General features: G+C 37.8%; 1 protein-coding gene across 1 annotated transcript; it reads right to left on the bottom strand.

Moving 5' to 3' along the window:
• Positions 1-1,493: 1,493 nt before the first annotated feature.
• Positions 1,494-20,175, bottom strand: LOC121417158 (5-hydroxytryptamine receptor 1D-like). The gene is made up of 2 exons (XM_041610749.1): positions 20,071-20,175; positions 1,494-4,303 (listed from the first exon to the last, which is right to left on the bottom strand). Exon 2 carries the CDS (start codon positions 3,172-3,174, stop codon positions 2,185-2,187), a length of 990 nt encoding a protein of 329 aa, XP_041466683.1. The 5' UTR covers positions 3,175-4,303; positions 20,071-20,175; the 3' UTR covers positions 1,494-2,184.
• Between the last annotated feature and the right edge of the window lie 6,089 nt (positions 20,176-26,264).

Genomic DNA, 26,264 nt, shown 5'->3' with positions numbered 1-26,264 from the left:
GAAGTTGTAATCCTCTAATTTGTAAAGATTGAAATATTGTATAATTCAAACAATAAAAAAAATGAAATATTGAGTGAGTGACATCATCGACTCTCTCATTTGGACGTAACACGCTCGTTCATATAACTATTTTGTTAAAAATAAGCGAAACTTTGAAATGTCATAACTTTCTTATTTTACACCCGATTTTGATAAAGTTTTCAGCATTGTGCATGTCTGATTTTCCTCTATGGATTCAAGTCAACATTTTTCTGAGGCGGACTTGACCTTTAATGGATTTTTGTCAAACCTACACCAATATTCTTTTAATTTTTTTTTTCTGCTATTTTTACAATAAATTTTCCGTCAGAAAGAATTTCCCTGTAACTACAGCGAAAAGCTTCACAGCATGCTGGCCATCTCGCCTAACTGTAAACGTAACTTTGAATATTGGTTAGTATAACAAAATGTGGATGCAACAATTACTTACCCTATAGTACCTGTCAATCAAGAGACATCTGCTTTCCAAAGCGCTCTCATTTCGTTTTGAATGTAAACAGTTAAGGAGAGCGGGTCAATATTGAATATACAATAATTCGTGACAGTATACCAGGGGAAATCGCACTTCGTAAATTGAAGTCAATTATCATGTTTGGTGAGAAGAACGATACATGTCACCTGATCAAACAAGGTATTCACACGATGGGGGCCAGTCTCAGAAAATATGGATATTTCTACAACGGCCCATCATTACACTCTACTGTTAAGCTCACCCCGAATCTTCAGTCGTTTGCCAATCACACTAATCTTTATCCATTCACTATATTCGTTACACTCGATGATGGTTTTGCTTTTAATTTTTTTTGTTATAGTAATATCAGCAGTATTATGTAATAAATTGTGAAAGTTATACCATTTGTAGTATTTATTCATTCCGCTATCATCATCAAATCCTTCGAGGTTTCATCAAAGTGGCCATTATCATCATCATCATAATTATCAGCCTTCGCCACAACCACCGCGAAGACAATACCACATTGTCACTACCATGGTAACCATCAACGCCATCATCGCAACCATCAACTCCCACTTCACCATGACCATGATCATCACCACCAACATCATCACCATCATCCAACATCACAATAACCATCACAAACACCACCATCAACTTAAACTCCACTGATAATAACGATAATAATAATAATAGCTATAGTTTTTATTTTTATATAGCGCTTTTCTGATGACGGCTCAAAGTGCTTTAGAGCATTTTTTATTACCTTGGTCATTTATAATGGCGCTGGCAAATTCAAGCATACAATAACTTTAGCAACCTACTGGGTACCCATAGGACGCTAGACCCGGTGGGATTCAAACACACGACCCTCTGTTTACAAGGCGAAAGTCAGAACCACTATACCACTGCTCTTTCACTGATATTATCATCGTCACCATCATCATCAATATCATCATCATCATCAGTATCATCATCAGTTTCATCAACATCATCATCATCATCAGTATCATCATCAGTATCATCATCATCATCACACTCGACACCAGCATCATGATTACGTTTACCATCATCACGGTATTCATCATCACCATCGTCGCCATGAACAATATATATAAATCCCCTGCATCTTAATAACCATCACCTCCTTCATGTTCTGTGGCATAAATTCAATTAGTTTACTCAGCAATTATGTAAAAATGGTTATACAAAGACCGAAACAGCTCTGCTCATTCCTAATAAAATTAAACCATCCATTTAACAAATCGTACACTTTCAATAAATTTACAACGCACAATAAGGTACTATTCCGACCACTTTTCTCATTTAAACAGACATACTTAGCTTCCTTTGTGCTTGTCGAAGACCACTCTAAAAACCTATTCCATTACATAGGAATGACGTCATAGGTGAACAGAAATGCTGCAATATTCACTCGTAAACTAATTAGGGTGCTGGATTGGATTCATGCCCGGACGTTTGAAATATAAACACATTTCATTTCGTTTGATTTTACAAAGATTATTTGTCAAGTGACCAATTTTTCTTTAAATCAGGTAATGGGCTTCCTAAATTCTGAAAACAGAGTATTTGACCTTTATACAGTGACAAAGAACAGTGCAGACGAACAATAACGAAGGTTTTCTACTTTTTTGTTATTTTTGAGAATCACTACCACACCTTTCTCGGTTTCATGATCTTTGTTGTATCTTTCTGAGCCAAGTTGCTGGTTCCTCGATATCCTCGAGCTTCCTTCTAAACATGCAACGGAAAACCTGACGAAAGACTGGATGTTTCCATCCGAATAGCAGCGGGTTTAAACAGCTAGATAGATTAAAAATAGCAAAGCAGTATGCACCGAGGAGGGCGCTGTCGCTGAATAATAAAGTAACTGACATCGGAACAAAACACACTGCGAAGGCAACTAATACAAGTACCATGTTCTTTGTTATTTTCGATTCAAGTTCTAAGTTTCGACCTTGGGCTGGTGTTGCTGCGACGCGTGGTAAGTCGCCAGTTTCCGACTTGACGCGCACGGTTGTCTCGCGTAACTGTACCGTACTATGACTGCGCACGCTGAGACTGCGCAGCTGTCTAAAATGGCGTCGAAGGAAGAGGAAAATTTTTCCGTAAAGAACACACACAATTAGGAGTAACACAAGGATGACACAACCGCATGCTGTATTGAACACCGGGCTGTTATAGAAGGTACATATCGTGTCTTCGTTTAGTCCTGCAGTCGCAAGGTCGAAAAACAGGAACAGAAGGGTCAGAACAAGAGGTAAAATGAAGCTAACGCTGACCATCAGTATTACATTCCGCTTCGAGAATATGCGTCTGAATGTATGTGGTTGCTTCGTAATGAGGACGAAGCGACAGAATGCGATCAGTGTCATGATGATCGAGCTTGCACCGAGGACTGTGATCGCTATGGGTCCGACGACTATACACGTGATCATAAAGGCATCGCTTCGAAGTCCAGCTAGAGCGATGACTTGGACGATGAGTGTCGAAGAGTTTATGATGTCGGAGACACCGAGTATGACGACGAACGCGTTGGTGACGTTGCGGAGTTTCATGGATAGAAACACGGCTGTGATGAGGAAAGTATTTCCGGATATCCCTAGAGCCGCAAGGATGGAGAAGACAACAGCAAGAACTATATTATGACCTTCCATCATTTAGGCGTTTCAACGCAGTATCGCATACGACATGTCAAAATAGGCAAGCAGTCTGAACTTTTTTATGAATCCTTTCAGCTTTAAGGAAATTGAAAACGCATGAATAAACCCAAGGACAAAAAAGACGTGTTGCATTCCCAATAGTCGAGATATCACATTTGTCAAGTTTGGTAAATATTAAATGACAACTACGTTTGCAGTCATCGTAAAAATTAAACGAATGTAGACAACTGATTTTTGCCGAGGCATAATTGCTATAGGGCGTTGCTAAGCAGTCTTTGAGATGCCTCCTTATCGTTTCCAAATACAATGTTGCTCCCATTCAGAAACACCATGATACACATCGTACGGTAATTTTCTTCTATGAAAAAAAGGTTTCTATTTTCGTTGAGTTGAAAATCTGGATGCGTTTGAGAGATACAACTGTAAATGTTTCGAAAGTAGACACTTCTTGTGCTTGAATCGTATCTCATATAGATGTTAAAATCCAAATTTCAGAAACTTGGGTAGAACAGAAGTTGTATTTATAGTTTTTAACTAGCCACTTCGTTGACATTCTTGGAGATCACGGTGTCTTGCATACTGCTGTTCTTAAATGTTCTAAAAATGCAGCCATCCTATTTCAATAAAACGTGTGATATCCATAGGAAAGCAGAAAGAAGTACTTGATCTATGCAAAACTCACTGATCAAGGTAGATGTGTCCTACAACTTCCATATCTCGATGATACAACAGTGCCAGTAAAAATAAGTTCCATTTGCGGTATACAACTATGTCGACTACATGCTTTGAAAATGAGTGAACCATTCTTTCAGGTTTTCTGGAATAGTCAGTGATGTTATTACTTCTTTGATTTTGCAAACACAAACCTCACAAGCTTGGTGGTTATTGCATAAAGTTGCAATTAACAACAATCCACAGTGCATACTGCATTAATAATCATCAACGATTACGAGTAGCATTCATCTAGCAGCGTCAAGGCAATATCAAGTCAAAGTCTATTGTCTTCGTTGTTTCTGCATGATGATATATTTGCGAGTTGCTCGTACCGACTGTACCGGTCGAGTATCTGTGGGGTCTTGTCTGTCTCGATTATTCGTCTGAGGCGCATGAAGAACGAAGCTCCGACCTGTAAGATAAATAAATGATAACAGACAGAAGTAAAACATTAACCAATTATGATAATAATGACTCGCAATTTTTGAATTTGTAATCGGTAATACAGAATGAACCAATATGGAAGTGATGCATCGTTTGTGACTGTTACCATGGTAAGGGTTTTATTTCACATCCTTAACACATACACGCACTACACACCATGTATTTTTTTATTGACCCACAAATTTGGACTCTCCACGGTAATATAGCGAGTGTTACTTACCCATGTCCACGTTTGGCGTTAGACGGTATTTACAAGTGTGCATGCACACGCCCCAAAAGTCTTACCATCATGACCATGGAGGTAAATACCTCCATGCTCTTACACAGGCACTCATGGGTATAAAGGCTACCCTATCTTATACCATTCCTACCTCACTGCATATACCAAAATCCACGCACACACCAACAGAACTTACACCTTCGTCACTTATACCCCATCCACGCACCCCTTCACAAACAGCTTCCCTCACTCTCACACATAAACACACAAACATACCGTACACTTTACAAACAACATCCCTCACTCTCACATACAAACGCACACACACACACCATACACATTACAAACAACGTCCCTCACTCTCACATATAAACGCACACACACACACCATACACCTTACAAACAACTTCCCTCACTCTCACACATTAACACACATACACACCATACACTCTACAAATAATTTCCCTTACTCTTAGACATAAACACACAACATACACCATACACTCTACAAACATCCCTCACTCTCACACGTAAACACACACACACCATACACTCTACAAACATCCCTCACTCTCACACATAAACACACATACACCATACACTCTACAAACAACTTCCCCCACTCTCACACATAAACACACACACACCATACACTTTACAAACATCATCCCTCACTCTCACACATAAACACACACACACACCATACACTTTACAAACAACATCCCTCACTCTCACACACAAACACACCATACACTTTACAAACATCATCCCTCACTCTCACACATAAACACACACATACCATACCCTGACATACAACATCCCTCACTCTCACACATAAACACACACACACCACTTTACAAACAACATCTCTCACACACAAACACACCATACACTTTACAAACATCATCCCTCACTCTCACACATAAACACAAACATACCATGCACTTTACAAACAACATCCCTCACTCTCACACATAAACACACACCATACACTTTACAAACAACATCTCTCACACACCATACACTTTACAAACATCATCCCTCACTCTCACACATAAAGACAAACATACCATACCCTTACATACATCCCTCACTCTCACACATAAACACACACACCCACAACATACACTTTACAAACAACTTCCTTCACTCTCACACTTAAGCACACATACACCATACACTTTACAAACAACTTTCCCACTCTCACACATAAATACCCATGCACATCCACATACACCATACACTTTTAAATAATTTTAACAACGCTGTTTACTACGTGGATCGCACATTAGTTGTTTAAACAGTTTATACAAGTATTTACACTGTTATACAACATTGCTTGAATGATCGATTATTTAATATTTGAATTAAAACTTTGTTGTTTACGATTTTAAACACTAGTTTAAAATGTTTAAACAACCACTGTGCGATTCGCATAGTAATCAGCATTGTCTAAATTATTAACAGTATATGAAAGCAAACTGTTTTGGTGAAGTGACCAAAACCCATTAGACTGGCAATGAACCGAATCTTAAAATCATGTCGGGTCACCATTGCATGCTAATGCAATTATTCCATCGTCATGATCATGGTCAGGTAACAGCTTCATGAAACTAAATTTTCAAATGAAGTTAACCTTCATCGAAAGATCAACCAATGCAGATAACAATATGACGTGTGAAAATTGGGCTATGGGACAACACAGGTCTTGGCTATATAGTCGTTCAAGTAGCTTATTAATCTCATTTGTTAATTCAAAAGTAACTTACAATACCAAAGTTAGGGTCAACCTCTTCATGTAACAGAAGAAAAGCAAACAAGAGATCTTGAGTGAGACGTTGATTATGCTTTTGCTGTTTTTTCCCCTTTTGGACGTTTGAAATCATTCATATTTCATAATAATGCACGATAAAAGCAATATCCTCAAGGAAATGCTTAATTATTGACTTTTCTGTAAGAATCACACTCAGTGGATATCTTACATAAATAATTGACAACCACGTTTAGATATTCTAAGTACTTGACTTAGCCTGGAAATTTTACCTTGCTTCTCATTTAAATTGACACAGAGTCATGTATTTCCACCATTGACAACAGCGGTCTGTGTTCACTGAGAGAAAAAAAAGTGCCAACTGCCAAAGGAAAAAAAAAACATACTTTGAATCTTAGAAGACTTCTAAAAAGTGTAGAAAAATATAAAAGTAGTAACATCTTATATTCAAGCTCTGCAAAATGTAACACCATGGTTGTCGCCAGCAGAGGTGTGACGAGCTGAAGCCCGGCGCACACTACGAATCCTTGCAAAAAAAAATATGTGAAAACATTTCAAAAACATTCCAACCAGTACGATCTAGCGACTTGTGGTAAGAACACTGTATAGGACTACTGAAATAAAAATTCGGCCGTGCTTGGACCCCCGCCCCCCTGCACTGCAAAATTATTAAATATTTTAAACAGAGTGCGCATGCAACGATGATCTTGATTGGCCATTGGTAGTTAGCGATTGATTGCAAACCTTTGTTTTACGGAGCCCTATTAGCCTTAAATGGTGATGCCTGTTTTTTTTTTATTACAAAACGCAACTAAACATTTAAGTGCGACTCCAAGTCACGCTTAATTTTTTTAATACACATTCCGGGGCTGATATCAATATCTGACCACGCCTAAGAGGATGTGTCGAAAAAAAAGTTTTCAAACACTTTTAGCGGATTTGTATACACCTTTACGAGCCAGAAACTGATCTGGTGCTGGTTGACTCACAAACACACACGCATACACCCCACACCTGCATTACCCCCCCCCCCCACGCCCCCACCTTTGTCCTGAACAAGGCCCGCATCTGTTCATATTCCCACAAAATAACACACAAACCTCAATACACATCTATACCATGGAGTAATAGCTCCATGTCTATACACACCCTTAAACGCGCGATAAAACATCAAAATGCAAACTACAAAACCAAACCCATTATTGTGAACTATACCACGACAGGAAATCATTATGTTGGGTTTCTGATCAAATTATTTATTAATGGGGCATCCTTGGGTTATGGTGAAATTGAAAAGTGATAAAAGCCCTCAAGGGAGAGATGTCAGTTAAAAGTGTGACATAACGCGTAATAATCAGACGGATGGCAATATCAGGCTGCATCGCTGATGGTTGAAAGGAATTTTCCATTTAATTTCTGTACAAAAGAAAAGATGAGTTCGAAAGCAATTTGTAAACATGTTGTACTTCAAATTCGCATAGAAACGCATTCACGAGAATCGGGTAAACAAAAGCTTTGAGCGTATTGACGTAAACCATTACAATTCTATTATGCAGAGACATACATATTCCATGTTCTAGTCATGCAGTTAATTAAATGTATATGGAAAGTGAAATGTATACCTTGTTCACAGGGTGCCCCATTGCCTTTAAAGGGGACTCCAACCTTGGCAATGAAATGTTGTGTTGGAAAGGAGACAAATTAGTAAAACAAAATGGTGAAAGTTTGAAAGAAATCGGACAAGCAATACTAAAGGTATGACTGCTAACATGGCTAAGTACCGAATCCTCTGGGGCAGTAATCTCAATAGAAACCCAGGTAGTATATTGTTTTTGTCCTCTTGAAAGAAAAATATGATTTGAATGAAAACTTTAACAACAAAATGTGATTTTAGTTATTTTATGTATTGGAGTATGTGGAAGAATAGTCCTTGCCTTTCATCACTATGGCATCACATATGGCCAATTTGAAGTCTCCATGGGCATAGAGATTACCAATACTTTCAACAAAAAAATCACAACTTTGTTTTTCCGATATTGTACAAAATTTTCACCATTTCATAAACTTTCCTGTTTTTTTTTTTACTCTAAAACAAGTTTTTATTTCGGTTGGATTCTCCTTTAATGTCGAATATGGTACATTCTTCGGTGTATAGATAAATTGAAGTCAATTATGCACACTATCAATCTTCGTGCCATTATCAAATTGGGTGTAATGGTTTAAAACGCTGTATTTAAATGAGTCTAGTACGAGAGTCGTGAGGGTGGAGCCGGGATCATTAAAAAGTAATTGGGACATAAATGTTTTGGTACATAGATACAATTGATCAGGAAAATTTGATAGAAAATTAGTTAATCAAAATCAATTAGGTGTTTGCAATACCGTATGAAGTAAAGAAATCAACGAGATTATTATGAAATCGAATTCTAGAAAATACTAAATCAATAAACAGCTTCAAATCAAAACTCAACATATCAAGCGTGTGTAATGGAATGTCTAATTTGCTGAATATTTTCTGCTCTCTATAAATCTACTAGTTAGTAGTATTAGTAGAATAAGGCCATATTAGGAGCAGCATAGAATTACATGTAGTAATTGTAGTACAGTACCACCACCATCATTATTATCATTACATCAGTATATTTGTTATTGTTAATTATAATACAAGAAATAACAATGATGTTGTTATCATTACTACTACTACTACTACTACTACTACTACTACTACTACTACTACTACTACTACTACTACTACTACTAGTACTACTAGTAGTAGTAGTAGTAGTAGTAGTAGTGTCTGTATCAGCACTACTTATTATTACCAATGTGAATATTACTATACCTTTCGGCTACTAATATGTTATTCAAAGTTGACTGTTTCCAGTAGCTCAAATATAAAAATCAAGCACACAATGAACAGGAGGAAGATTGGTTTGAATCATCAAAAAACAAGTCTCGTCAGAGAAAACAATTGATGAGTGCTATGAAGGTAAGATGATTACTAAGTTTATAGGAATCAAGAATCCCAAACGGCTAAAACAGATCATCGCATTAGTATCTAACCCTACTGCACTATCCATTGCCCCTTACAATTACTCTACACAATAATAAACGTTCTCGATCGCTTCCATGACCTAAGGCGTATTCAGGAACATAGAAAATGTATTGTCAAGTACCTGTCACGATAATAAACCAAGAAGTATTTGTCGAAATTTGGTGAACCTAAATGGCAGTTTCGATCGAGACTAGACAAACGACAAAATATGCAATTTTCCATCATTTCCGAAACCTATGACGAAACTGCGGTACCGGTTCACTTATTTTCGACAACTTCATTTTAGCTGCACATTGTCATTTGGCGGGCATTCTCATTTTTTATTTATTTATAAATTTATTTCACATCTTTATACAGGTTAACCAATTCAGCTATACACGATAAAAACATTAACACAGATAAAACGCTGGTTTGCAATCGGGTCCTTTTAATCAAAATACATACAAATTATATAGTACATAATGTGCAGAATAGACAAGAAATAAATCTTTAAAAATCCCAACCCTCTGTGCCGTCATCAGATTAATCAGAAACACGCAACACTCGGAAGCACCCCAACCCACACAGCCAAACACACACACACCCTCACACACTATGGCACATTCTGCAGATTCGTTACTTGTAAAATAATTAATTTAACATCATGATTACAAAGTATACAATTAAGATCTGGAAATATTCTTAGGAATTCAGAAGTCGTTTGTATATTACTGATGATTGAGCAGATCGAGTGTCTTGAGATAAACAGTTCCATTCACTTATGCCTAACGGTATAAATGTGTTTTTGTAATACTGCGTTTTGAATGTCGGGGCTCGATCGTAGCATTAATCTATTTGTTCTTCGTGTTTATACGCACTGATATAAATCATTCACTGTGTTCTTGCCTTATATCGTCCCTCTTGGAGGCGAACGCTTCCTATCCTGCCATATTGTGTTTTTCTGACCTACTGGTGGCCGGGCTAATTTCAATTTTCTTAAACTTCATCATTTTCATGCTATACCACGCATTATAAAGTGCGATGAATCATTATAAAAAAAAGAAAAAGAAAAATACTTATATCTCTCCTAGCTCCATCCTATCGAAATTTTGGCATGTTTGGGTGAAATTGTTTACCCTATCGGGCACTAACTAATTAGACTATTTTCCCTATTTTGTCACTGATGCGAACCTTTTATAGGACCCAAATAACAAGATTTTCTATATAAACAAGTCTGTGCAATTATCATTGACTTTACATCGCAAGCGGGTTGTGTTTTGGTCACTCTGCTTGGCCTAATCGCGAAATGTAATTGCCCCTAAAATTTTCAGGTCATTTAAGTGCATTAAAAGGTTCTGGAGTGGTTGGTCATCTCCGGTTTGACTTACTATTGTACTAAAATGTCAATTTATTGGTTTGCCAATTGGAGTGGAATTAGGATGTCAATCCTGTTATAAATTCGAGGAACTTTTTCAAAAATCATTTCCCCCTATTTTTTTGTTTCTGATTTATTGCTTTCTTAATTATTCATTTATTTTTTCTGTCGGGGGGGGGGGGGGGGTCGGTCGGCCATCAACCCTCCACAGTGACATTTTGACATGGTTTTCGTAGAAACTGCGATACAAAGAAAAGCTGTTAAAAATGAAAGGGGGAGGCTTTCGTGGAAATGGTGATCCCAAGAAAAGCATATAATTATGAGAGGGAGGGAGGGAGGGGGGGGGGGGCAAGTTTAAACGACAACAAAGCAACTAATACGAATTTGCCATTATTTTTATTTTTTCAACAATTATGACACCAATATCATAAATGAAAACAACAACACCCTGATACGAATTTCAATTAGAACAACATGTATTCATTATCCTATAAATGATGAAATTCCTTTATCATTGCTAAGAGAAATGTACTATAAAATGTATTTTATAGTCCATCATAGGGAAAATTGTTCACATGTGACATCACACATCTTTTTCGCATTGCCAATGGGAGGATCTCCATAGCATTAGTGATTGCAATATTCAAATGCTCAAAACTTTCTCATTACTTGTCTGATATTTCTCAAACTTTCTTTGTGATTTTTTGATTTATCTTTTTCAACATAAGCCTTCTTGTTTCAAAGGTTTCATTCCCCTTTAAATCCTCATTGATTTTTTTAACGATACAGATATGTTTTGTTTCTACCCGTTATGCTGCTAACTCCCCACTACTATTAACAATACCAAGAACTTAGTTTTTGTTTCTATCCGTAATGCTCTAACTCCCCGCCTGCGCCCTTGGTATTATCTTTGAGTAGGTGTGTCTGGTTTGCGCGCGCATCCTTTGAACATTGAGATAGTATGATCAATCTGTTCGTTAATTCATACAAACATGTAATAGGTCCAGGATACAAATAACTTCTTCAGGGAAATCTATAGCATTTATCGAAGTTCACGTTATTGGTTCGTGAGATTCATGTCCTATTCATCAATTCAATGGTGCTCTGAATTTTCAAGTTAGTACTGTATACACTGCATAAACGTGATGATATTATATCTGGTATGCTTGTGCAACAGCTTTGGCAACTCTGAAATAAAGATGTTGCTTTAAAAAAAAATGAAGAGAAAAATGGTCGGCGTAGCTTAAATCAAGGTTCCCAGATTATGAAAGAGGTATCTTACCTATGGAGACTTTGATGAGGCCGAAAAAATGCCTCTACCGGCCGCTCACCAAAGTTTCCATAGAGTTTACTGCTCTGGGCACGGACCTAAATGCTCTGGGGAACCTTGGTTTCAACTAGGCCCACCATTGTTCTCTTCATATTATATGGGTTATTGATGGTTTGCATTGCAACACCTTTTTGCGTATGATATAGTTTGAATAAACTATACTATACTTTACTATAAAACGGTAAGATCAAATATATACAAGCGCATTATTGATATTGTGTATGATTATTATTGTAATGAAAACAATTTTGAGATAGTAATTTTATCATTATTGTTGAATTATGTTTCTGTCTGGATCACAATAAGCTATTACAATATCAAACACATACGCGTGCGCGCGCACATCCACCCACCCAAGCCACACGTATCGACCCCCACACCCTCACGAGAAGATGCCTACTGCCAAGAGTTTTAACCAACGATGACTTGGCATTTAGTAAAGTCAATAAAGATTTAATGTGTCTCTGACAAATACGCACTTCTTCGTTCCCATTATTAATTAATTATTCCCATTATTTTTTAAGTGAACTTTGATACTGGATAGGCGCCGGAGGAAAGCATTTTGATATGGGTATAGTTTTAACGATATCAAAGTTGACATGGTTAAATAATATTGTCAGCCATGACAAGACAAGGTTTCCAGCTCCCCAAATGAAGAGAATGAATGGGTGCCACTCTTTATTTTATTACTGCGACAATGAGGCGACAATGGGCCTACACATATTTTATATATTATTCTCTTTGTTTTCGTAAATATGCTGTAATGTGCTGTAACGCGCTTTGAGCCATACTGGGAAAAGCGCTTTATAAAAATTGGCTGTTATTATTATTTCGTAAAACGGTGTTATGTCTGTAGTAAGATAATGCCATGATAAATAGACGCCATTACAGAAGAAAGTGACAGATTAAAGGTTGATACCCTGCGAATGCATGCGCTCTTCTATAAGTTGTCATCTAAGGTTATAAAATCCACAGAAGCTGATCTTTGGCGGATAAATACGTCCTGTGGAAAGACTGACAGTAATAGATTTAGCTTCACTTACTGGCTGAAAGTGAAGAACTGGACATGGAGATGTCGTTCATGCTGAATCGGTCATATATTCCTTCCCGAATTGCATGTGTTCTATTATTCATTGGCTTAAATGGTAAAGTATCCGTTGTTATTTTAACAAAGTGTTTGACCATGTACAGGGTTTGACCAAGAGTCATTAAAAGAAAAGTTTGTTTTAAAAATGATAGAAAAAATATTTGTGATGGTTTGAAGAAACTCCTTTGAAGACAAAGAAAAGTGCACAATTTTTAAGCTTTTGATTTGTGATGTAATAAACGAACACCTGCCTCATTCTTTATTTAATATACTGTAAAATGCATAACTTTCATTTTTTTAAATTTTTCCTAATGACTTATTTATTCATTTTTAGGAAAGGGTGCAACGGTAAAGTTCACTTTCAATTTTTTTTCAAGAAAATGAAATTTCATTTATGTTTCACCTTACGGTATGAAGGAAAGATGATCGCTTATGACGTCACAAGTCAAATAATTAATTCCTAATAATTCTTTTCATTCTTTGATGATTTTTTGTCAAACCTTTGTCAATGTCTTTATTATTTTTAATTTGTTTTCAATATAATCTTTTTTTATGTCTTGGTGGACTTCCCCTTTAATCGTGTTGATAGAGAGGACCCGGTTTCCTTGGGATTACCAACATAGGCAAATCCAGTGGCGTACCCCGGATTTTCCAAAGGGGGGGGGGGGCAAATTTGTCCGCCAAAAAATTGACAAGCAAATACAAATAAAGGATTTTGTACCAGTAAAAAAAAGGATTTTGTACCAGCAAAAATAAGATAAAATAAAATAATATAAAGCTCTTCAAGTTAAATTGAGGGGACCGCTTGTAGCTCGCCAGGGGGGGGGGGCAGTCTTTATTTTATTTTATTTAAAAATCTTTATACAGGTTAAGCATGTTCAGATAATATATACACTAACTACCGTTACGTACGCTAGTGGGCAAATCCAATTCAAAAGATATTGTACCATGTTGGTAACCCACTGAAATCGGTTTGGACGAACTCTCTCTCAATAATATATATTATTGGCGCTGGTTTAATCTAAATGGTGTAATACTCATTGGATATAGCGAGAATAACTAGAGACTATCCACTATGCGATTCTGAATCTTGCCAACAAGCTTCTGATAGGTCTACGAAGCGCTGATGAAGGCATATTAACAGGGAGTTACGATTTGCTATAGCAAATATGTATAGTGTCAAGCAACTTTCCTGGAGAATGCAACACTGTAAAAGCGCTGTTAAAAAATTCACAAAATGTCTTTTACACTTATAGCTTTACAGTAATTGGTTAACAGTTCAAATAACCACGCCAAATTTAGTTAGAATCAGAAATGACACTTTGTATAAGCAACTGCTTTATTATAGTAAAGAGCGTTGTATACAAAAACTAAAGAACGCTTTTAACTTGTATTCTTTTTTTGGACCAGTTCAATAACCTGAAAGGCCAATTTTATTTTACAAGCGCTTTCACTGTTTTTATTGCATAACTTGTATCTTTTAAATGAATTGTGAAGCGCTATGTAGTAAGCTGCTGCAAGGAATAGGACGCTATACCTAGATAATACTCCATGGCCAGTGGCGTACCGTGGGCCACGGCATGGGGGGGGGGGTTGCACCAGCAAAAATTTTGAGCCACCTAGTGAGCGCGCGAAGCGCGCTCAGTTACTAGGTATGCAGACCTAATAGAGACATTTAAGGACAGTGTTATATGGATATGTATGTCAGTGATCACATAATGCGAGCGCGAGCAGAAAATTTTTGATATTCAGATCTAAAAAGGGACATTATAAGCAAATTTTTTGTAATCATAATATGTACCTGTCTCGCGAAACAAACAATGCGAGCGCGAAGCGCGAGCTCAAATTTTGTATTGACCCCAAACATACATTTTAAGGACCATATTTTAGGAATCTATTAAGAATGCAAAGCGCTTGCTGATTTTGTTAGAATTATATGCATCCAAACACATAAAGCGCCTGTAGTCATCATGTTTATTGTAGTCATGAGTAAAGGAAAATGAAAACTTTGGAACAAGTGGGCTTTATTGATAATCAAACATGTTAACAATCATACATGAAAAACAGCAAAAGCTGGAAAGATCATGCTTACAAGTTAGTTTTGGCACATTATTAAATACATAGTAAATGCATTAAAAACGGTTATACATTTAAAAGTTAATACATTTCAAATAAGGCATAAAAGACAATGAACATGATGAATGAGTGAATGTAATATGATAATGGCAGACTTGAAGGAGAGGAGACTGACACTTATTTAAATGACAAAAATAATTTTATAATGGGGTGGGGATGACCATTTGCATTGCATTTCTTAGTCTACTCACTCATCTTTTGTTGAGTATGTCTACCAAAAAAGGCAATGGACTGTTTTTAAATCTTGTTCTTGTTGGAAACTGTTGATAGTTGTTTGTACGACGAAGAGATATGTTTATATGTTTTGTTTTTAGGTTGCCATGTCTTACACAATGGATGAGTTGAAGTGATTTTGCTAATTTTTTATTAAGTGTCAGTCTTCTCTCCTCAAGTGTTGGTAAATTACATACCTGACATGCATTCTAAGGCTTGTTTGTAGGAATTCACGTAGACCATGCGTATTTCACTCACCAAATGATGCGAGCGCAAGCTGAATTTTTTGATATTAAGATCAGAAGAAGGGGCATTTTCAGGACTGATTTTAGGAAATCATGAAGAGCAGACATTTCTCACTAATCCACTAATGGAAACGTAAGCACGGACGGGAAATGTTTTATATTAAGACCTTAAAATGATATGTCACTACATAAAACAATAATAATTCGAAGTGCGAAGAAATATATTTGGTGTATATTGAGTTGAAAACGGGAGGTTTTAGTACAACATGATTATATATCTCGTTAAACAGACAATGCGAGGATTATTTGTAGCTATCAATGATTACACATAAATTATTTGTTAAGGGCCTATCCACAACAAGCTTTTGCTTTACTTTAGGTCCATCCACTTAGAATCTGCTTTTATATTGTAATTATGCATAGTATTTTGGAATGAGTTGTATGTTTTTCTTTGTTTTTATGATTGATTTGTGGAAAAATAAATGAAATGAAAATGAAACAATATTTTTTTTTCTTCCCACTACGTTTCTTTCACTTTCTCCCTCTTTTTCTCCTTTTCCCCGTTTTCTTTCGCCCCCATGCCCCCCCCCCGTAGTTACGCCACTGTCCATGGCTGTGGGTTTCGATTCGTGCGCCAATGTTTAGCAAAATTGGAAGTCAGTATGTTCCAAAGACCCGGGCAAGAGATTGGAAAGCATTGAAGCCAGTCGCATTGGGGATTTTGGAATGGCATTGGAAGAAGACGTAGCACCATTGCATTGAATTGGTGCTCCGTATTCCTAAATTATTTATTTGATTTAAGAAACATTGACCTATTACGTATCTATTAAAACAGAAGCGACCCGGTTGCGTGTCACCTGCCCTTCATCAGGGAAAGCAAATCAACTCCAACCAGTGCAAGTGTGCCCAACCTCTACGATGGGTAGGCTTCTTGATAGATATGGCATTCCTATCAAGACAGGCGCAGTCGCTTGCAACGACATTCCTATCAAGACAGAAGCAGTCGCCTGCAACGACATTCCTATCAAGACAGAAGCAGTCGCTCGCAACGACAAAGGTAAACCTGGGCCGAGTTTCACATTAAAATTGACCCGATTAATCACAAATATGGAAAATTAGCAACGTCAACATCTAAAGTACATGTTTCCACAAAATATTTTCTAGTTATGAGATATATTCATACACTAAATGTTTTCTTGACAACTTAGTATGCTTAACTCTGTTTTCAACATGTTTAAAGGACCTTGTGCAAAATTCCTAAATAAAAAATATGACATTGATGTATTTCCATATGATTGAGGTTAATCGGATCAATCGCAACTCTTTGTAAGACGGGGCTCAGCGCCGCGTTTCACAAAGCATTACAACTGGGGCCCGTTGCAGAAAGAGTTGCGTTTAAACGCAAGTCAAAAAATCAATCGCAAGTCCCAAATGCGCGCTGTTGATTGGTTGAAAATCAAGTTGCGCAAGATTTTTAGAGTTGCAATTGATTGCAACTCTTTCTGCAACGGGCCCCTGATCCGAATTATCAATAAGAACTAATGAAATCCAGCAGCCGCACCATGCAGAAGGTACGTAGTCAAAATGTTCAAATCGTTGCATGCATAGTATTCATGCATGGTCTTGACAATTAGCTGGGCCCTTGTTTTACAAAGGGTTGCGATTGATCCGATCAAACACAATCATATGGAAATGTATAAATGTCATAATTGTTCATTTCGGACATTTGCACAATGCCCTTTAAATCAAAGAGAAGTATGCTGAACTGCTAAGAAAAACGTGAATGTATGAATATACATGTACATCACATCTACAAAATATTTTGGACAAGTATCTATTTTAGATGTTGACGTTGCGGGATTTCCAGATCACTTGTAACTCTTTGTAAGACGTCCGTGGAGACCCTACGCTGACAGCATTGCGATTCATCGCAATTTAAAAAAAAATAATTGCAAGTCATCAAAAAATGCTTTTGATTGGTTGAAAATAAAGTTGTGTTTGATTTTTGGAGTTACGTTTGATTGTATCTCTTTCAACCGGGTCCCTGAACTCTGTGCACAAAAAGACATTTTACAGTCTGTTAGGAAATACTCATTTGGGTGATTGGATCACGGGGCTACTAATAGCTCCATGATTGGATCAATCACAAGGCTTTGTAAGATAGGACATTGTTTTCTTATTTTTGTTTCTTTTTATCTATCCTTTGTGTGAGGTAGTACGATTATTTTGCGTTGATAAAAATATTCCAAACAATGCTGTTTACTATGTCATTCGCACAATAGGCCTAGTTGTTTAAACATTTTAAACAAGTGTTTGAAATCTTAAAGAACAGTGTTTAAATTGAAATAATTACCAATAATTTAAGCATGATTTTTTAAAGATTTTAAACACTTGTTTGAACTGTTTAAACAACCGCTGTGCGATTCACATGGGAAACGGCGTTGTTGAAATCAGGGAAGGGCGTTAGATCTCCGAGGGGGGGGCAATCAGTATACAATGCATAGTGGGTATGTGCCGCGGAGGGGGCCCCCATTTTTTACATTCAAATTTCCGTTCCAAGGCATAGCATTTTTGTTTTATAGAGAAAAGAACAAAGAAAGCCGCTCCAAGGCATAGCATTTTCTTCTTATCGAGAAAAAAGTAGAAAGAAATCCGCTCCAAAGGTTTGCATATTTTTCGTTACGCCATTCCGGTCGCATTGATTTGCTACAATGAGCGGCCGCAGAGCGCTGTTCGACCATCGCCTCTGCGCGAGCTCACGCGGCGGAGGCCGCACTACTAGCTGCATCACGCACTCATATGCCGTTCCATAGGGATGCATACGCACGTACTCACACGCTGGCGATCCGTTCCATGGACCCCCGTTTTCACAAACACTTGTAGTTCCGAAGCCCGCTCCATGGCCCCCTTTTTTGTCTCGCCCGCGGCACACCCCTACCACTTTTTTGGTCGAGTGCTTCCCCCCAGGGGTTAGATCTGACAACTTGTCAGATCAAGAATGATGATGAAACGCTTCTCCGTTAGTGACACGGCTCGCTGATAGCAGCCTCCCTTAGACATGTTAGTGGTTGATTTCCGATTCCAGAGGTCAGTCCAGTGGTTATATTCATGTAGAGTAGTGCTTCAAAACACTCTTTATGCTCATATCGGAATGATACAGCAGTTCTATTACTAATTTCTATGATATTATTCGGCAAAACAACCCTTAGTAACTTGTCGTAAATTAGAGAAAATGGAAAAGTACGTTGAGTGTGGGGATAAGATAAAGGAAGACTTCTAAGAAAAGCGGAAGGTTGTGCCTTCGAAGTTTGAACCGCGGTAGATGTCCATCGTTATCTTTCTGCAAAAAACGCCGGTGTTACCAACTTGGTACCTACATGTATATCGGCCAACGCCAGAGAAGCACTGAAAAACACCATTTAGGAATCAAATCGATATTGGTTTAACACGAGTTGGTGTTGCTTAAATGTCAAATTGGTGTTAGCCTAAACACCAAACCGGTGTTGCTTCAACACCTTTCTGGTGTGGACCGATATAGATACCAGGGTGGTGTTAAATTATTACCGGTATTACTGCAGAAAGAACTTGATTTGGGAATTTTCTCTAATTCTGGTATTCATAAATTTAGGCGGGGATTTTTGATAAAAATACAAGTTAAAGACTTTTAGCTGGAAGTGAAAATAATGTCATAAGGGAACAAAAGGTTCAAAAAGTCTTCAAGTTTGCCTAGCGGGACATAAAAGCGAAGGCACATCTATACATTTAAATATAGAACCACTTCTGCTTATGTTTCATCTCATTCTGTTGCAGTTCATTGTCAGAATGGAGGGAAGAAAATCATAAGTGACATGACTGGAAGATTTACATGTGCATGTCAATACGGATTTAGTACTCGTTATTGTGAGTGTAAGTATTCCAGGCGCTTCCTACATCGATTTAGAATCGGGAGCGGGGAATATTTGAATCTTAGCATGAAGCGAAGATAAGGGTGTGTGGGATTGATTTATGTTTCTCTTTGTTTTGAATACTAAGTTTGTTCAATATTGATAATGATGATGATAATAGTCATAATAATAATAATGATAATGACGAGGACGATAAGGATTATACCAGTTGTACTACTCCTACTTGACCTAGAAGTAGCACTACCTATATGAACACAGAAAATTGATAATCATCGTAATAATCAAAATAGTTATAGCAATAACAGCGATGACATGAAAAGAAATCGGACAGAATGATTGTTACGATAATATTATCCATCACTCTACACAGATCAATGTATGGTACGCAAAACTACGAGAATGGACCAGCAAATAAATACCTTAAGGATGCTTGAAAGCTGTAGATCCCGAATCGCATTCAAACACATTGGCACAACAACCGAGATCATTTTAACGAATGAAAAGTATGGAAAGCGCAAGACAGTGACTCTTGGTGAGTATGTTTGATACCATTGACTGCGCCGCAATCCCGGGGGATATCGTATTTATGCACCCGACGCGAGAGGGCAGTGGGAATGACGATATAAATGTACAAAAAAATTCAATGATTATGAGTTTATGATCGTTCCGAATATCACATGGGTTCAAATTGAAAGTGTCTATTAAACAACGCGAGGTCGAGATAAACAGACTGCTACAACTTGTATCAAACGTGATAATCGAGCGGTCCCATGAATGACAAAACATTACATATTTGTCTTATATAACACTTTATTTACATGCATAGTAACGGATTGACCAAATAACCCAGGGATAGGACTAGCTCTGGTCAATTAAAATACTTTTAATTTGTTAAATTTTGTACCTCCACGTAATGTTTGCAGCGCAATGATGCGGGTAAACGCATGCAGCTATGCCCAGTCCACAGTACGCACGTTTTGTTTGCGATCTAATGCATTGCCGGTTCCCTCATCGAGCGTATGATATAGTCTACTATCTGTACGGATGTCATGTGTTGGCATGCAATAGATATTTCTCCTGAATGTCATGTGACGCGCATTTCTCAAAGCACCTGTCAAGGATCTATGAATGCGTTGTATGATAAGGCTTATTCATACACCTCGTATCATGGAAACACGAAACAATAGGATATTGTACAGATATTGACTGCCTAGAGGGGAAATATAACATTTGAGATCCTCGAGGGGAGTTATATTTTTGTCGAGGGATATTATATTTTTCCGAAGCGCGTAGCGCTGAGGAAAAATATAGTTCCCAAGACAAAAATATAACTACCCAAGGGAAATGAAATGTTATATTGTTCCCGAAGGATAAAGTCAATATCTGTTATATTACAATGACCTGTATAGATGCATATTACAAGATAGGTAGAAAATTGTACTGACTCACCAATATTGTAGTTCCAGTGCACTAGATGTTAAGAAATCCGAAAAAACGTGATAAAATATTTCCAAACACCAACAAGTTGAACATGCTAAAATTCCAACGCTTTAAAAGTAAACACAATGTTGAGTCTAGTCTCTATCTAGAATCTAGATGACGCTGTAGTAGGCCTAGTCAATGTTAGTTGTAAAAATTTACCGTACAATTGTAGAAATTGTACTGCCGCTTCTTGTCCAAGGCTAATTTGTTCGAGACAACATTTATTTGAGGTGAAGACTGAGACTGTGAACTTTGTGACGATGCATCTTCGGTGTTTGCTACTGGCACGAGAGCTGTAGGATTTTGTTCTGGTCCTGGACCTGGTCCTGGACTAGTAGGCCTAGTAGCAGTACTAGGTCTAGGAGTAGGATGAATGCGAGAAGTGGACGGTGCTGTAGGCCTCGTCTGTGTCGATGGACCAGCTGTTCCATCACCCATAGATGACAGGCATCTGCTCATGCACCTTTTTTTAGCTTCATCAACATAAGAGTAGTGTTTGATACTACTTTCCGACTTGTGTCCGGATACGGACATGATGTGTCTCGCTTCAAATCCACCAGCATCCAGGACGTGGATTGACGTTGCACGTAAGCAATGATTTGTGTACACCTTTGATGTGTTGGCTTCAAGTGATATTTTTTTCATTTTATCACCCAAAGTATTCTTGCCTGCGGGGAATTATAATACCACACTTGTTGATTTCTTTCTACACCTATCTTCGGACGCTGAAAAAAATCATCACATGCAGGATTTAGATGAGAAACATACAGTTCAAAAGTTTCAACGGGACAGTCCGGCTTATGAGTTTGATACATCCTTCCTTGTTGACTTCGTGAGTCGTCCAGTGATTCTCCACGGTGATTTTTTGTTAATTTATCAGTGGCGAGGTAGACATATTTCTCATTTGTAGAATCCTTTACGACGACGAAATCTTTCTTGGAAAAATTCCGCAAGTTTTCTCTCCCACGGTTGCACAGATGCATCATAATGTCCATGAAAACTTTGTTTTGAAGTCCTCTCGGTGTGTTCACATCAGTTGCTGAAGATGATTTAATTTTTACAAAATCATCTTTTGTGATCGGTTCCTTGTGATCAACAGATCCTTTTCCTTCCTTCTTCAGCTTTACAAGAACAGCATGAAACATGTCATTTGCTTCTCTGAATTCCGGGTCATTCACGACGTTGAATCCAAGTTTGCTGAAATGTCGCTGCAGTCCATATCGTAGCGTTATCATCGAACGTCTACTTTATGATGGGGGGACCTAAAGCTACGCACTTTGTTTTCAAACAATAAAAACTGTCCCAATTTTAATATCTCAACAAATTATATTTCACTAATTTGTGGCAAACATTCTAAAGATCATTAGCCAAGTAGAAAATATCACAAAACTCACTAATACGAAAATCCCGTCGTGTTTTTCGAACACCTCTTGATTTCGCCGCCCGATGTAGAAGGGGTCCTAAAGCTACGCACTCGATTTATCATGCAAAAAAATAGTATTTCCTGTGCCTCAATTTCTAAAATATATTCAAATTATTATAGGATAAAATAAAATTAAAGCGAATATAACAGCAAACTTCCTAACAGTTGTTGGTTTTCTCTGCATTTAGAGATTTACTGCAGCCTCTGTAGAAAAAAATTAATAGGAATTGTTCATCACTCTGCAGTGCAGTCACAGTTCCACACACAGAGTGCGCATTTGCCATTGAAAACTGCATGCGCGATGAGTGGTGCGTAGCTTTAGGACCCGCGCAGCTTTAGGACCCCCTACCATACAGTTCACCGTTTGATCTACGCACCTCCGCATAAAAAGATCGAAGAAAATTGCTCAGCTCAGCTGATGTGATTGTATCCTGAATTGTAAATCCTTTGTGTTCACAGTAAGCTTTGAGAACATTCTCCGCCAAAGTAATAACCCTTTTAGTTGAACGGGCATCTTTTTGATCAATGATTTCCTCCAATTGTTCCTCACCAAGCGATGCGAATCGACTCGCTGAAGCAGCCATTTTGACAAACAAAATTTTGTTTCTTTCAATTTCGCGCTGCGCTGCGCGAATGCAGCGCGATTATATGCTCATGTGACGTCATACCTCGGAATATAACTGCGTTATATCACGAGGTATGACGTAATCAAAGCGTTATATTCCGAGGTATGACGTATTTTACGTCATATTGGGAAAGATACCGATAATCATCCTTGTTACGATGGTCACGTGACGGTATGTTGACCAATCGCGCATAAGTATCTATATAGGTCATGTAATATATCGTAATTTCGCACCCAACGATCAGCTTGATTGGCCCGGTGAACTCATGGCCCGGGGGGGGGGGGGGGCACTCAGTATATAATGCATAGTGGGTTTGTGCCGCGGAGGGGACCCCCATTTTTACATCCAAATTTTCGTTCCAAGGCATAGCCTTTTTGTCTTATTGATAAAAAAACAACAAAGAAAGCCGCTCCAAGGCATAGCATTTTGTTCTTATCGAGAAAAAAGAAGAAGAATTCCGCTCCAAAGCTTCGCATATTTTTCGTTACGCCATTCCGGTCGCATTGATCTGCTGCAAGTTTGGTGAAAAGCGGCCGCCGAGCGCAGCTGTCCGCCCATCGTCTCTGCGCGAGCGCACCTGGCGGAGGCCGCGCTAGCTGCATCATGCACGCATGCCCGTTCCATAGGGGTGCATACGCACGTACTCACACGCTGGCGATCCGTTCCAAGGACCCCCGTTTTCACAAAATTGTAGTTCAGGAGCCCGTTTCGAGGACCCTCCTTTTTACAATAAGCCCGCTCCAAGGCCCCCGTTTCTTGTCTCGCCCGCGGCACACTCCTACCACTTTTTTGGTCGAGTGCCCCCCCCCCCCCCCCCCCGGGTTCATGGACACAGATTCCATTGTGTGCTTGAATGATTTTCACATGTTTTCTTGGGTTTTTTTAAACTAAAATTTGAGGCATATTTTAAGTCAATGTTCCCCAGAGCTATCTGCCCTTTGGAAAAAATGTGATGCCGAAAACATGTCTCCACTGGGAATCAAACCCGGGCCTTCAGATTTGAACGCCAGTGCCTTAATCACTAGACGACAGAGACGGGTTAGTGGCTCATGTACGCCCGACAAAGGAAATTTGATTGGTAGTGTCGACTGTGGAGAATCTGTTTATCTGACGGTCAATCGGATCGAAGTCGCCCTAGCCACTAACCCGTCTCTTTGGTCTAGTGGTTAAGGCACTAGCTGGCGTTCAAAGCTGGGCGCCCGGGTTTGATTCCCGGCGGAGATATTTTTTCAACATCATCAATTTTTCCAATTATATGAAAGGGAAGATAGCTCTGGGGAACCTTGATTTAAGCTACATACCATTGTTCTCTTCATGCATTTAGTTGCCAAAGCTGTTGTATACATGTATAATTTCTGACTATTACACATAAATACACACACACACACACACACACACAGATATATATATAATATATATATATATATATATACATATGTGTGTGTGTGTGTGTGTAGGTGTTTGTGTGTGTGAGAGAGTGAGGGTGTGTGTGTGTGTTTGTTCATGTATTAAATTGAATTAGATGGAGGTACCAACCAAATGATATGTCTCCCCTCTTTCTATCTTTATGCAGGGATATGCGGACCAGACAAAAAAATTTACTTAACATTTATATCAGACTTATATAAGCCTAAACTACGACTTGCAGTGAGTGAACGTGATTTCAAGATGAGGTGTGATGGCAAAGGAGTAAATCGATATTGGTTTGACTTCAAGGCCAATTTTTACAAGATTGGCCGCATCGGTGAACCTTATTCTATTATAGAAATGGAAGACGACCGAGTGTTTGAAATAAAATATGTAGAGGTAGTTATAACTCACACGGGCAAAGTGAATTTCGATATTCCATGTGATCTCTAAGGCAGCGATTAAAACAAAAGTTACTTGTTGAAATGCTTGGTAAGTGGTGAATTGTTGAAATTGTATTTTGGGCGTCGTGGTTGATTCAAATCTCCTCTCTCATCCAGAGGGAAGTGTGTTCGTTCGAATCCCAGCCATGGCGTGTTTTCCATATGTCAGATATTGATCCACATTGTGCTGCACCCAACCCAGGTGAGGTCATGAGTACCTGGCAGGAATGATATCAATTGAAGCACGTAATGCCTTCGGCAGATTGAGCTACAACAGGGGTAAAACATAGTGGTCCATTTGATTGGCAACTACACAATCGGCGCCTCATACATTGTAAATGCTATAATATTATCATTGTTATAATTATTGTTTTTATATTACTACAATAGCTATTATTATTATTATCATTGATATTATTATTATATGTACTACTGCTTTTGATATTATTATCATAATGTCATTCAAATGTATATATGTATTTTAAAGCATTTAAGCTATCCATGTACGACCAGTATGTATAGATATACAAATGCACACACGCACACACCCTCACACTCACACACACATATATATATATAAATATGTGTGTATGTATAAAGAGAGAGAGAACAATTCATTCATTTTTTCATTCTGCAATTTATTCATTAATTTTTTTAACAACATATTCAAAAACAAGAGTTGTCAAAGCTGTTGTAAACTATTCATTTCTCAGATATCTATCTATCTATCTATATATATATATATATATATATATATATATATATATATATATATATATATATATACATATGTAATCGTTATATTCCCGATAATCTTAACTTTTAAAGCATTTATGCATTCCGTTAAGTACTTCAGTGTTAGGAGTTTTCCTTGAACCCCTCCCCAAATAAAAAAAAAATAAATAAATAAATAAAAATAAAATAAAATAAAAAGTGAATATATAAATAAAAAAAAAAACTGTAGCAAATCTTGATAACACCTTAGTGCACTGTAAAATCTTAAAATTAACTTTTGGTGTATGGAACATGTCTCCTGCAATAATTGTTTGTTCTGTCTGGATAGTGCGCGAGTTAGCTTTTATGAACATAGTGAATTCTTGGTGAAAATATATATGTCCATTATAACATTTAGTGAATATTCTTTATATTATGAACTATTCGATGATTTTCCTCTGGAAATAATATTCGGTATAAGGGTCATTCCATGCCAATCCGCCAAATGAAAGTGCAAT

Source organism: Lytechinus variegatus, chromosome 6 (assembly GCF_018143015.1).
Source record: "Lytechinus variegatus isolate NC3 chromosome 6, Lvar_3.0, whole genome shotgun sequence".
Lineage (NCBI taxonomy): Eukaryota > Metazoa > Echinodermata > Echinoidea > Temnopleuroida > Toxopneustidae > Lytechinus > Lytechinus variegatus.
This window is presented reverse-complemented; position numbering and strand designations above follow the sequence as displayed.

Bases quoted from the DNA above. Each gene is read 5' to 3' on its own strand.
- LOC121417158 (XM_041610749.1), bottom strand. From the start codon at position 3,174: ATGATGGAAGGTCATAATATAGTTCTTGCTGTTGTCTTCTCCATCCTT.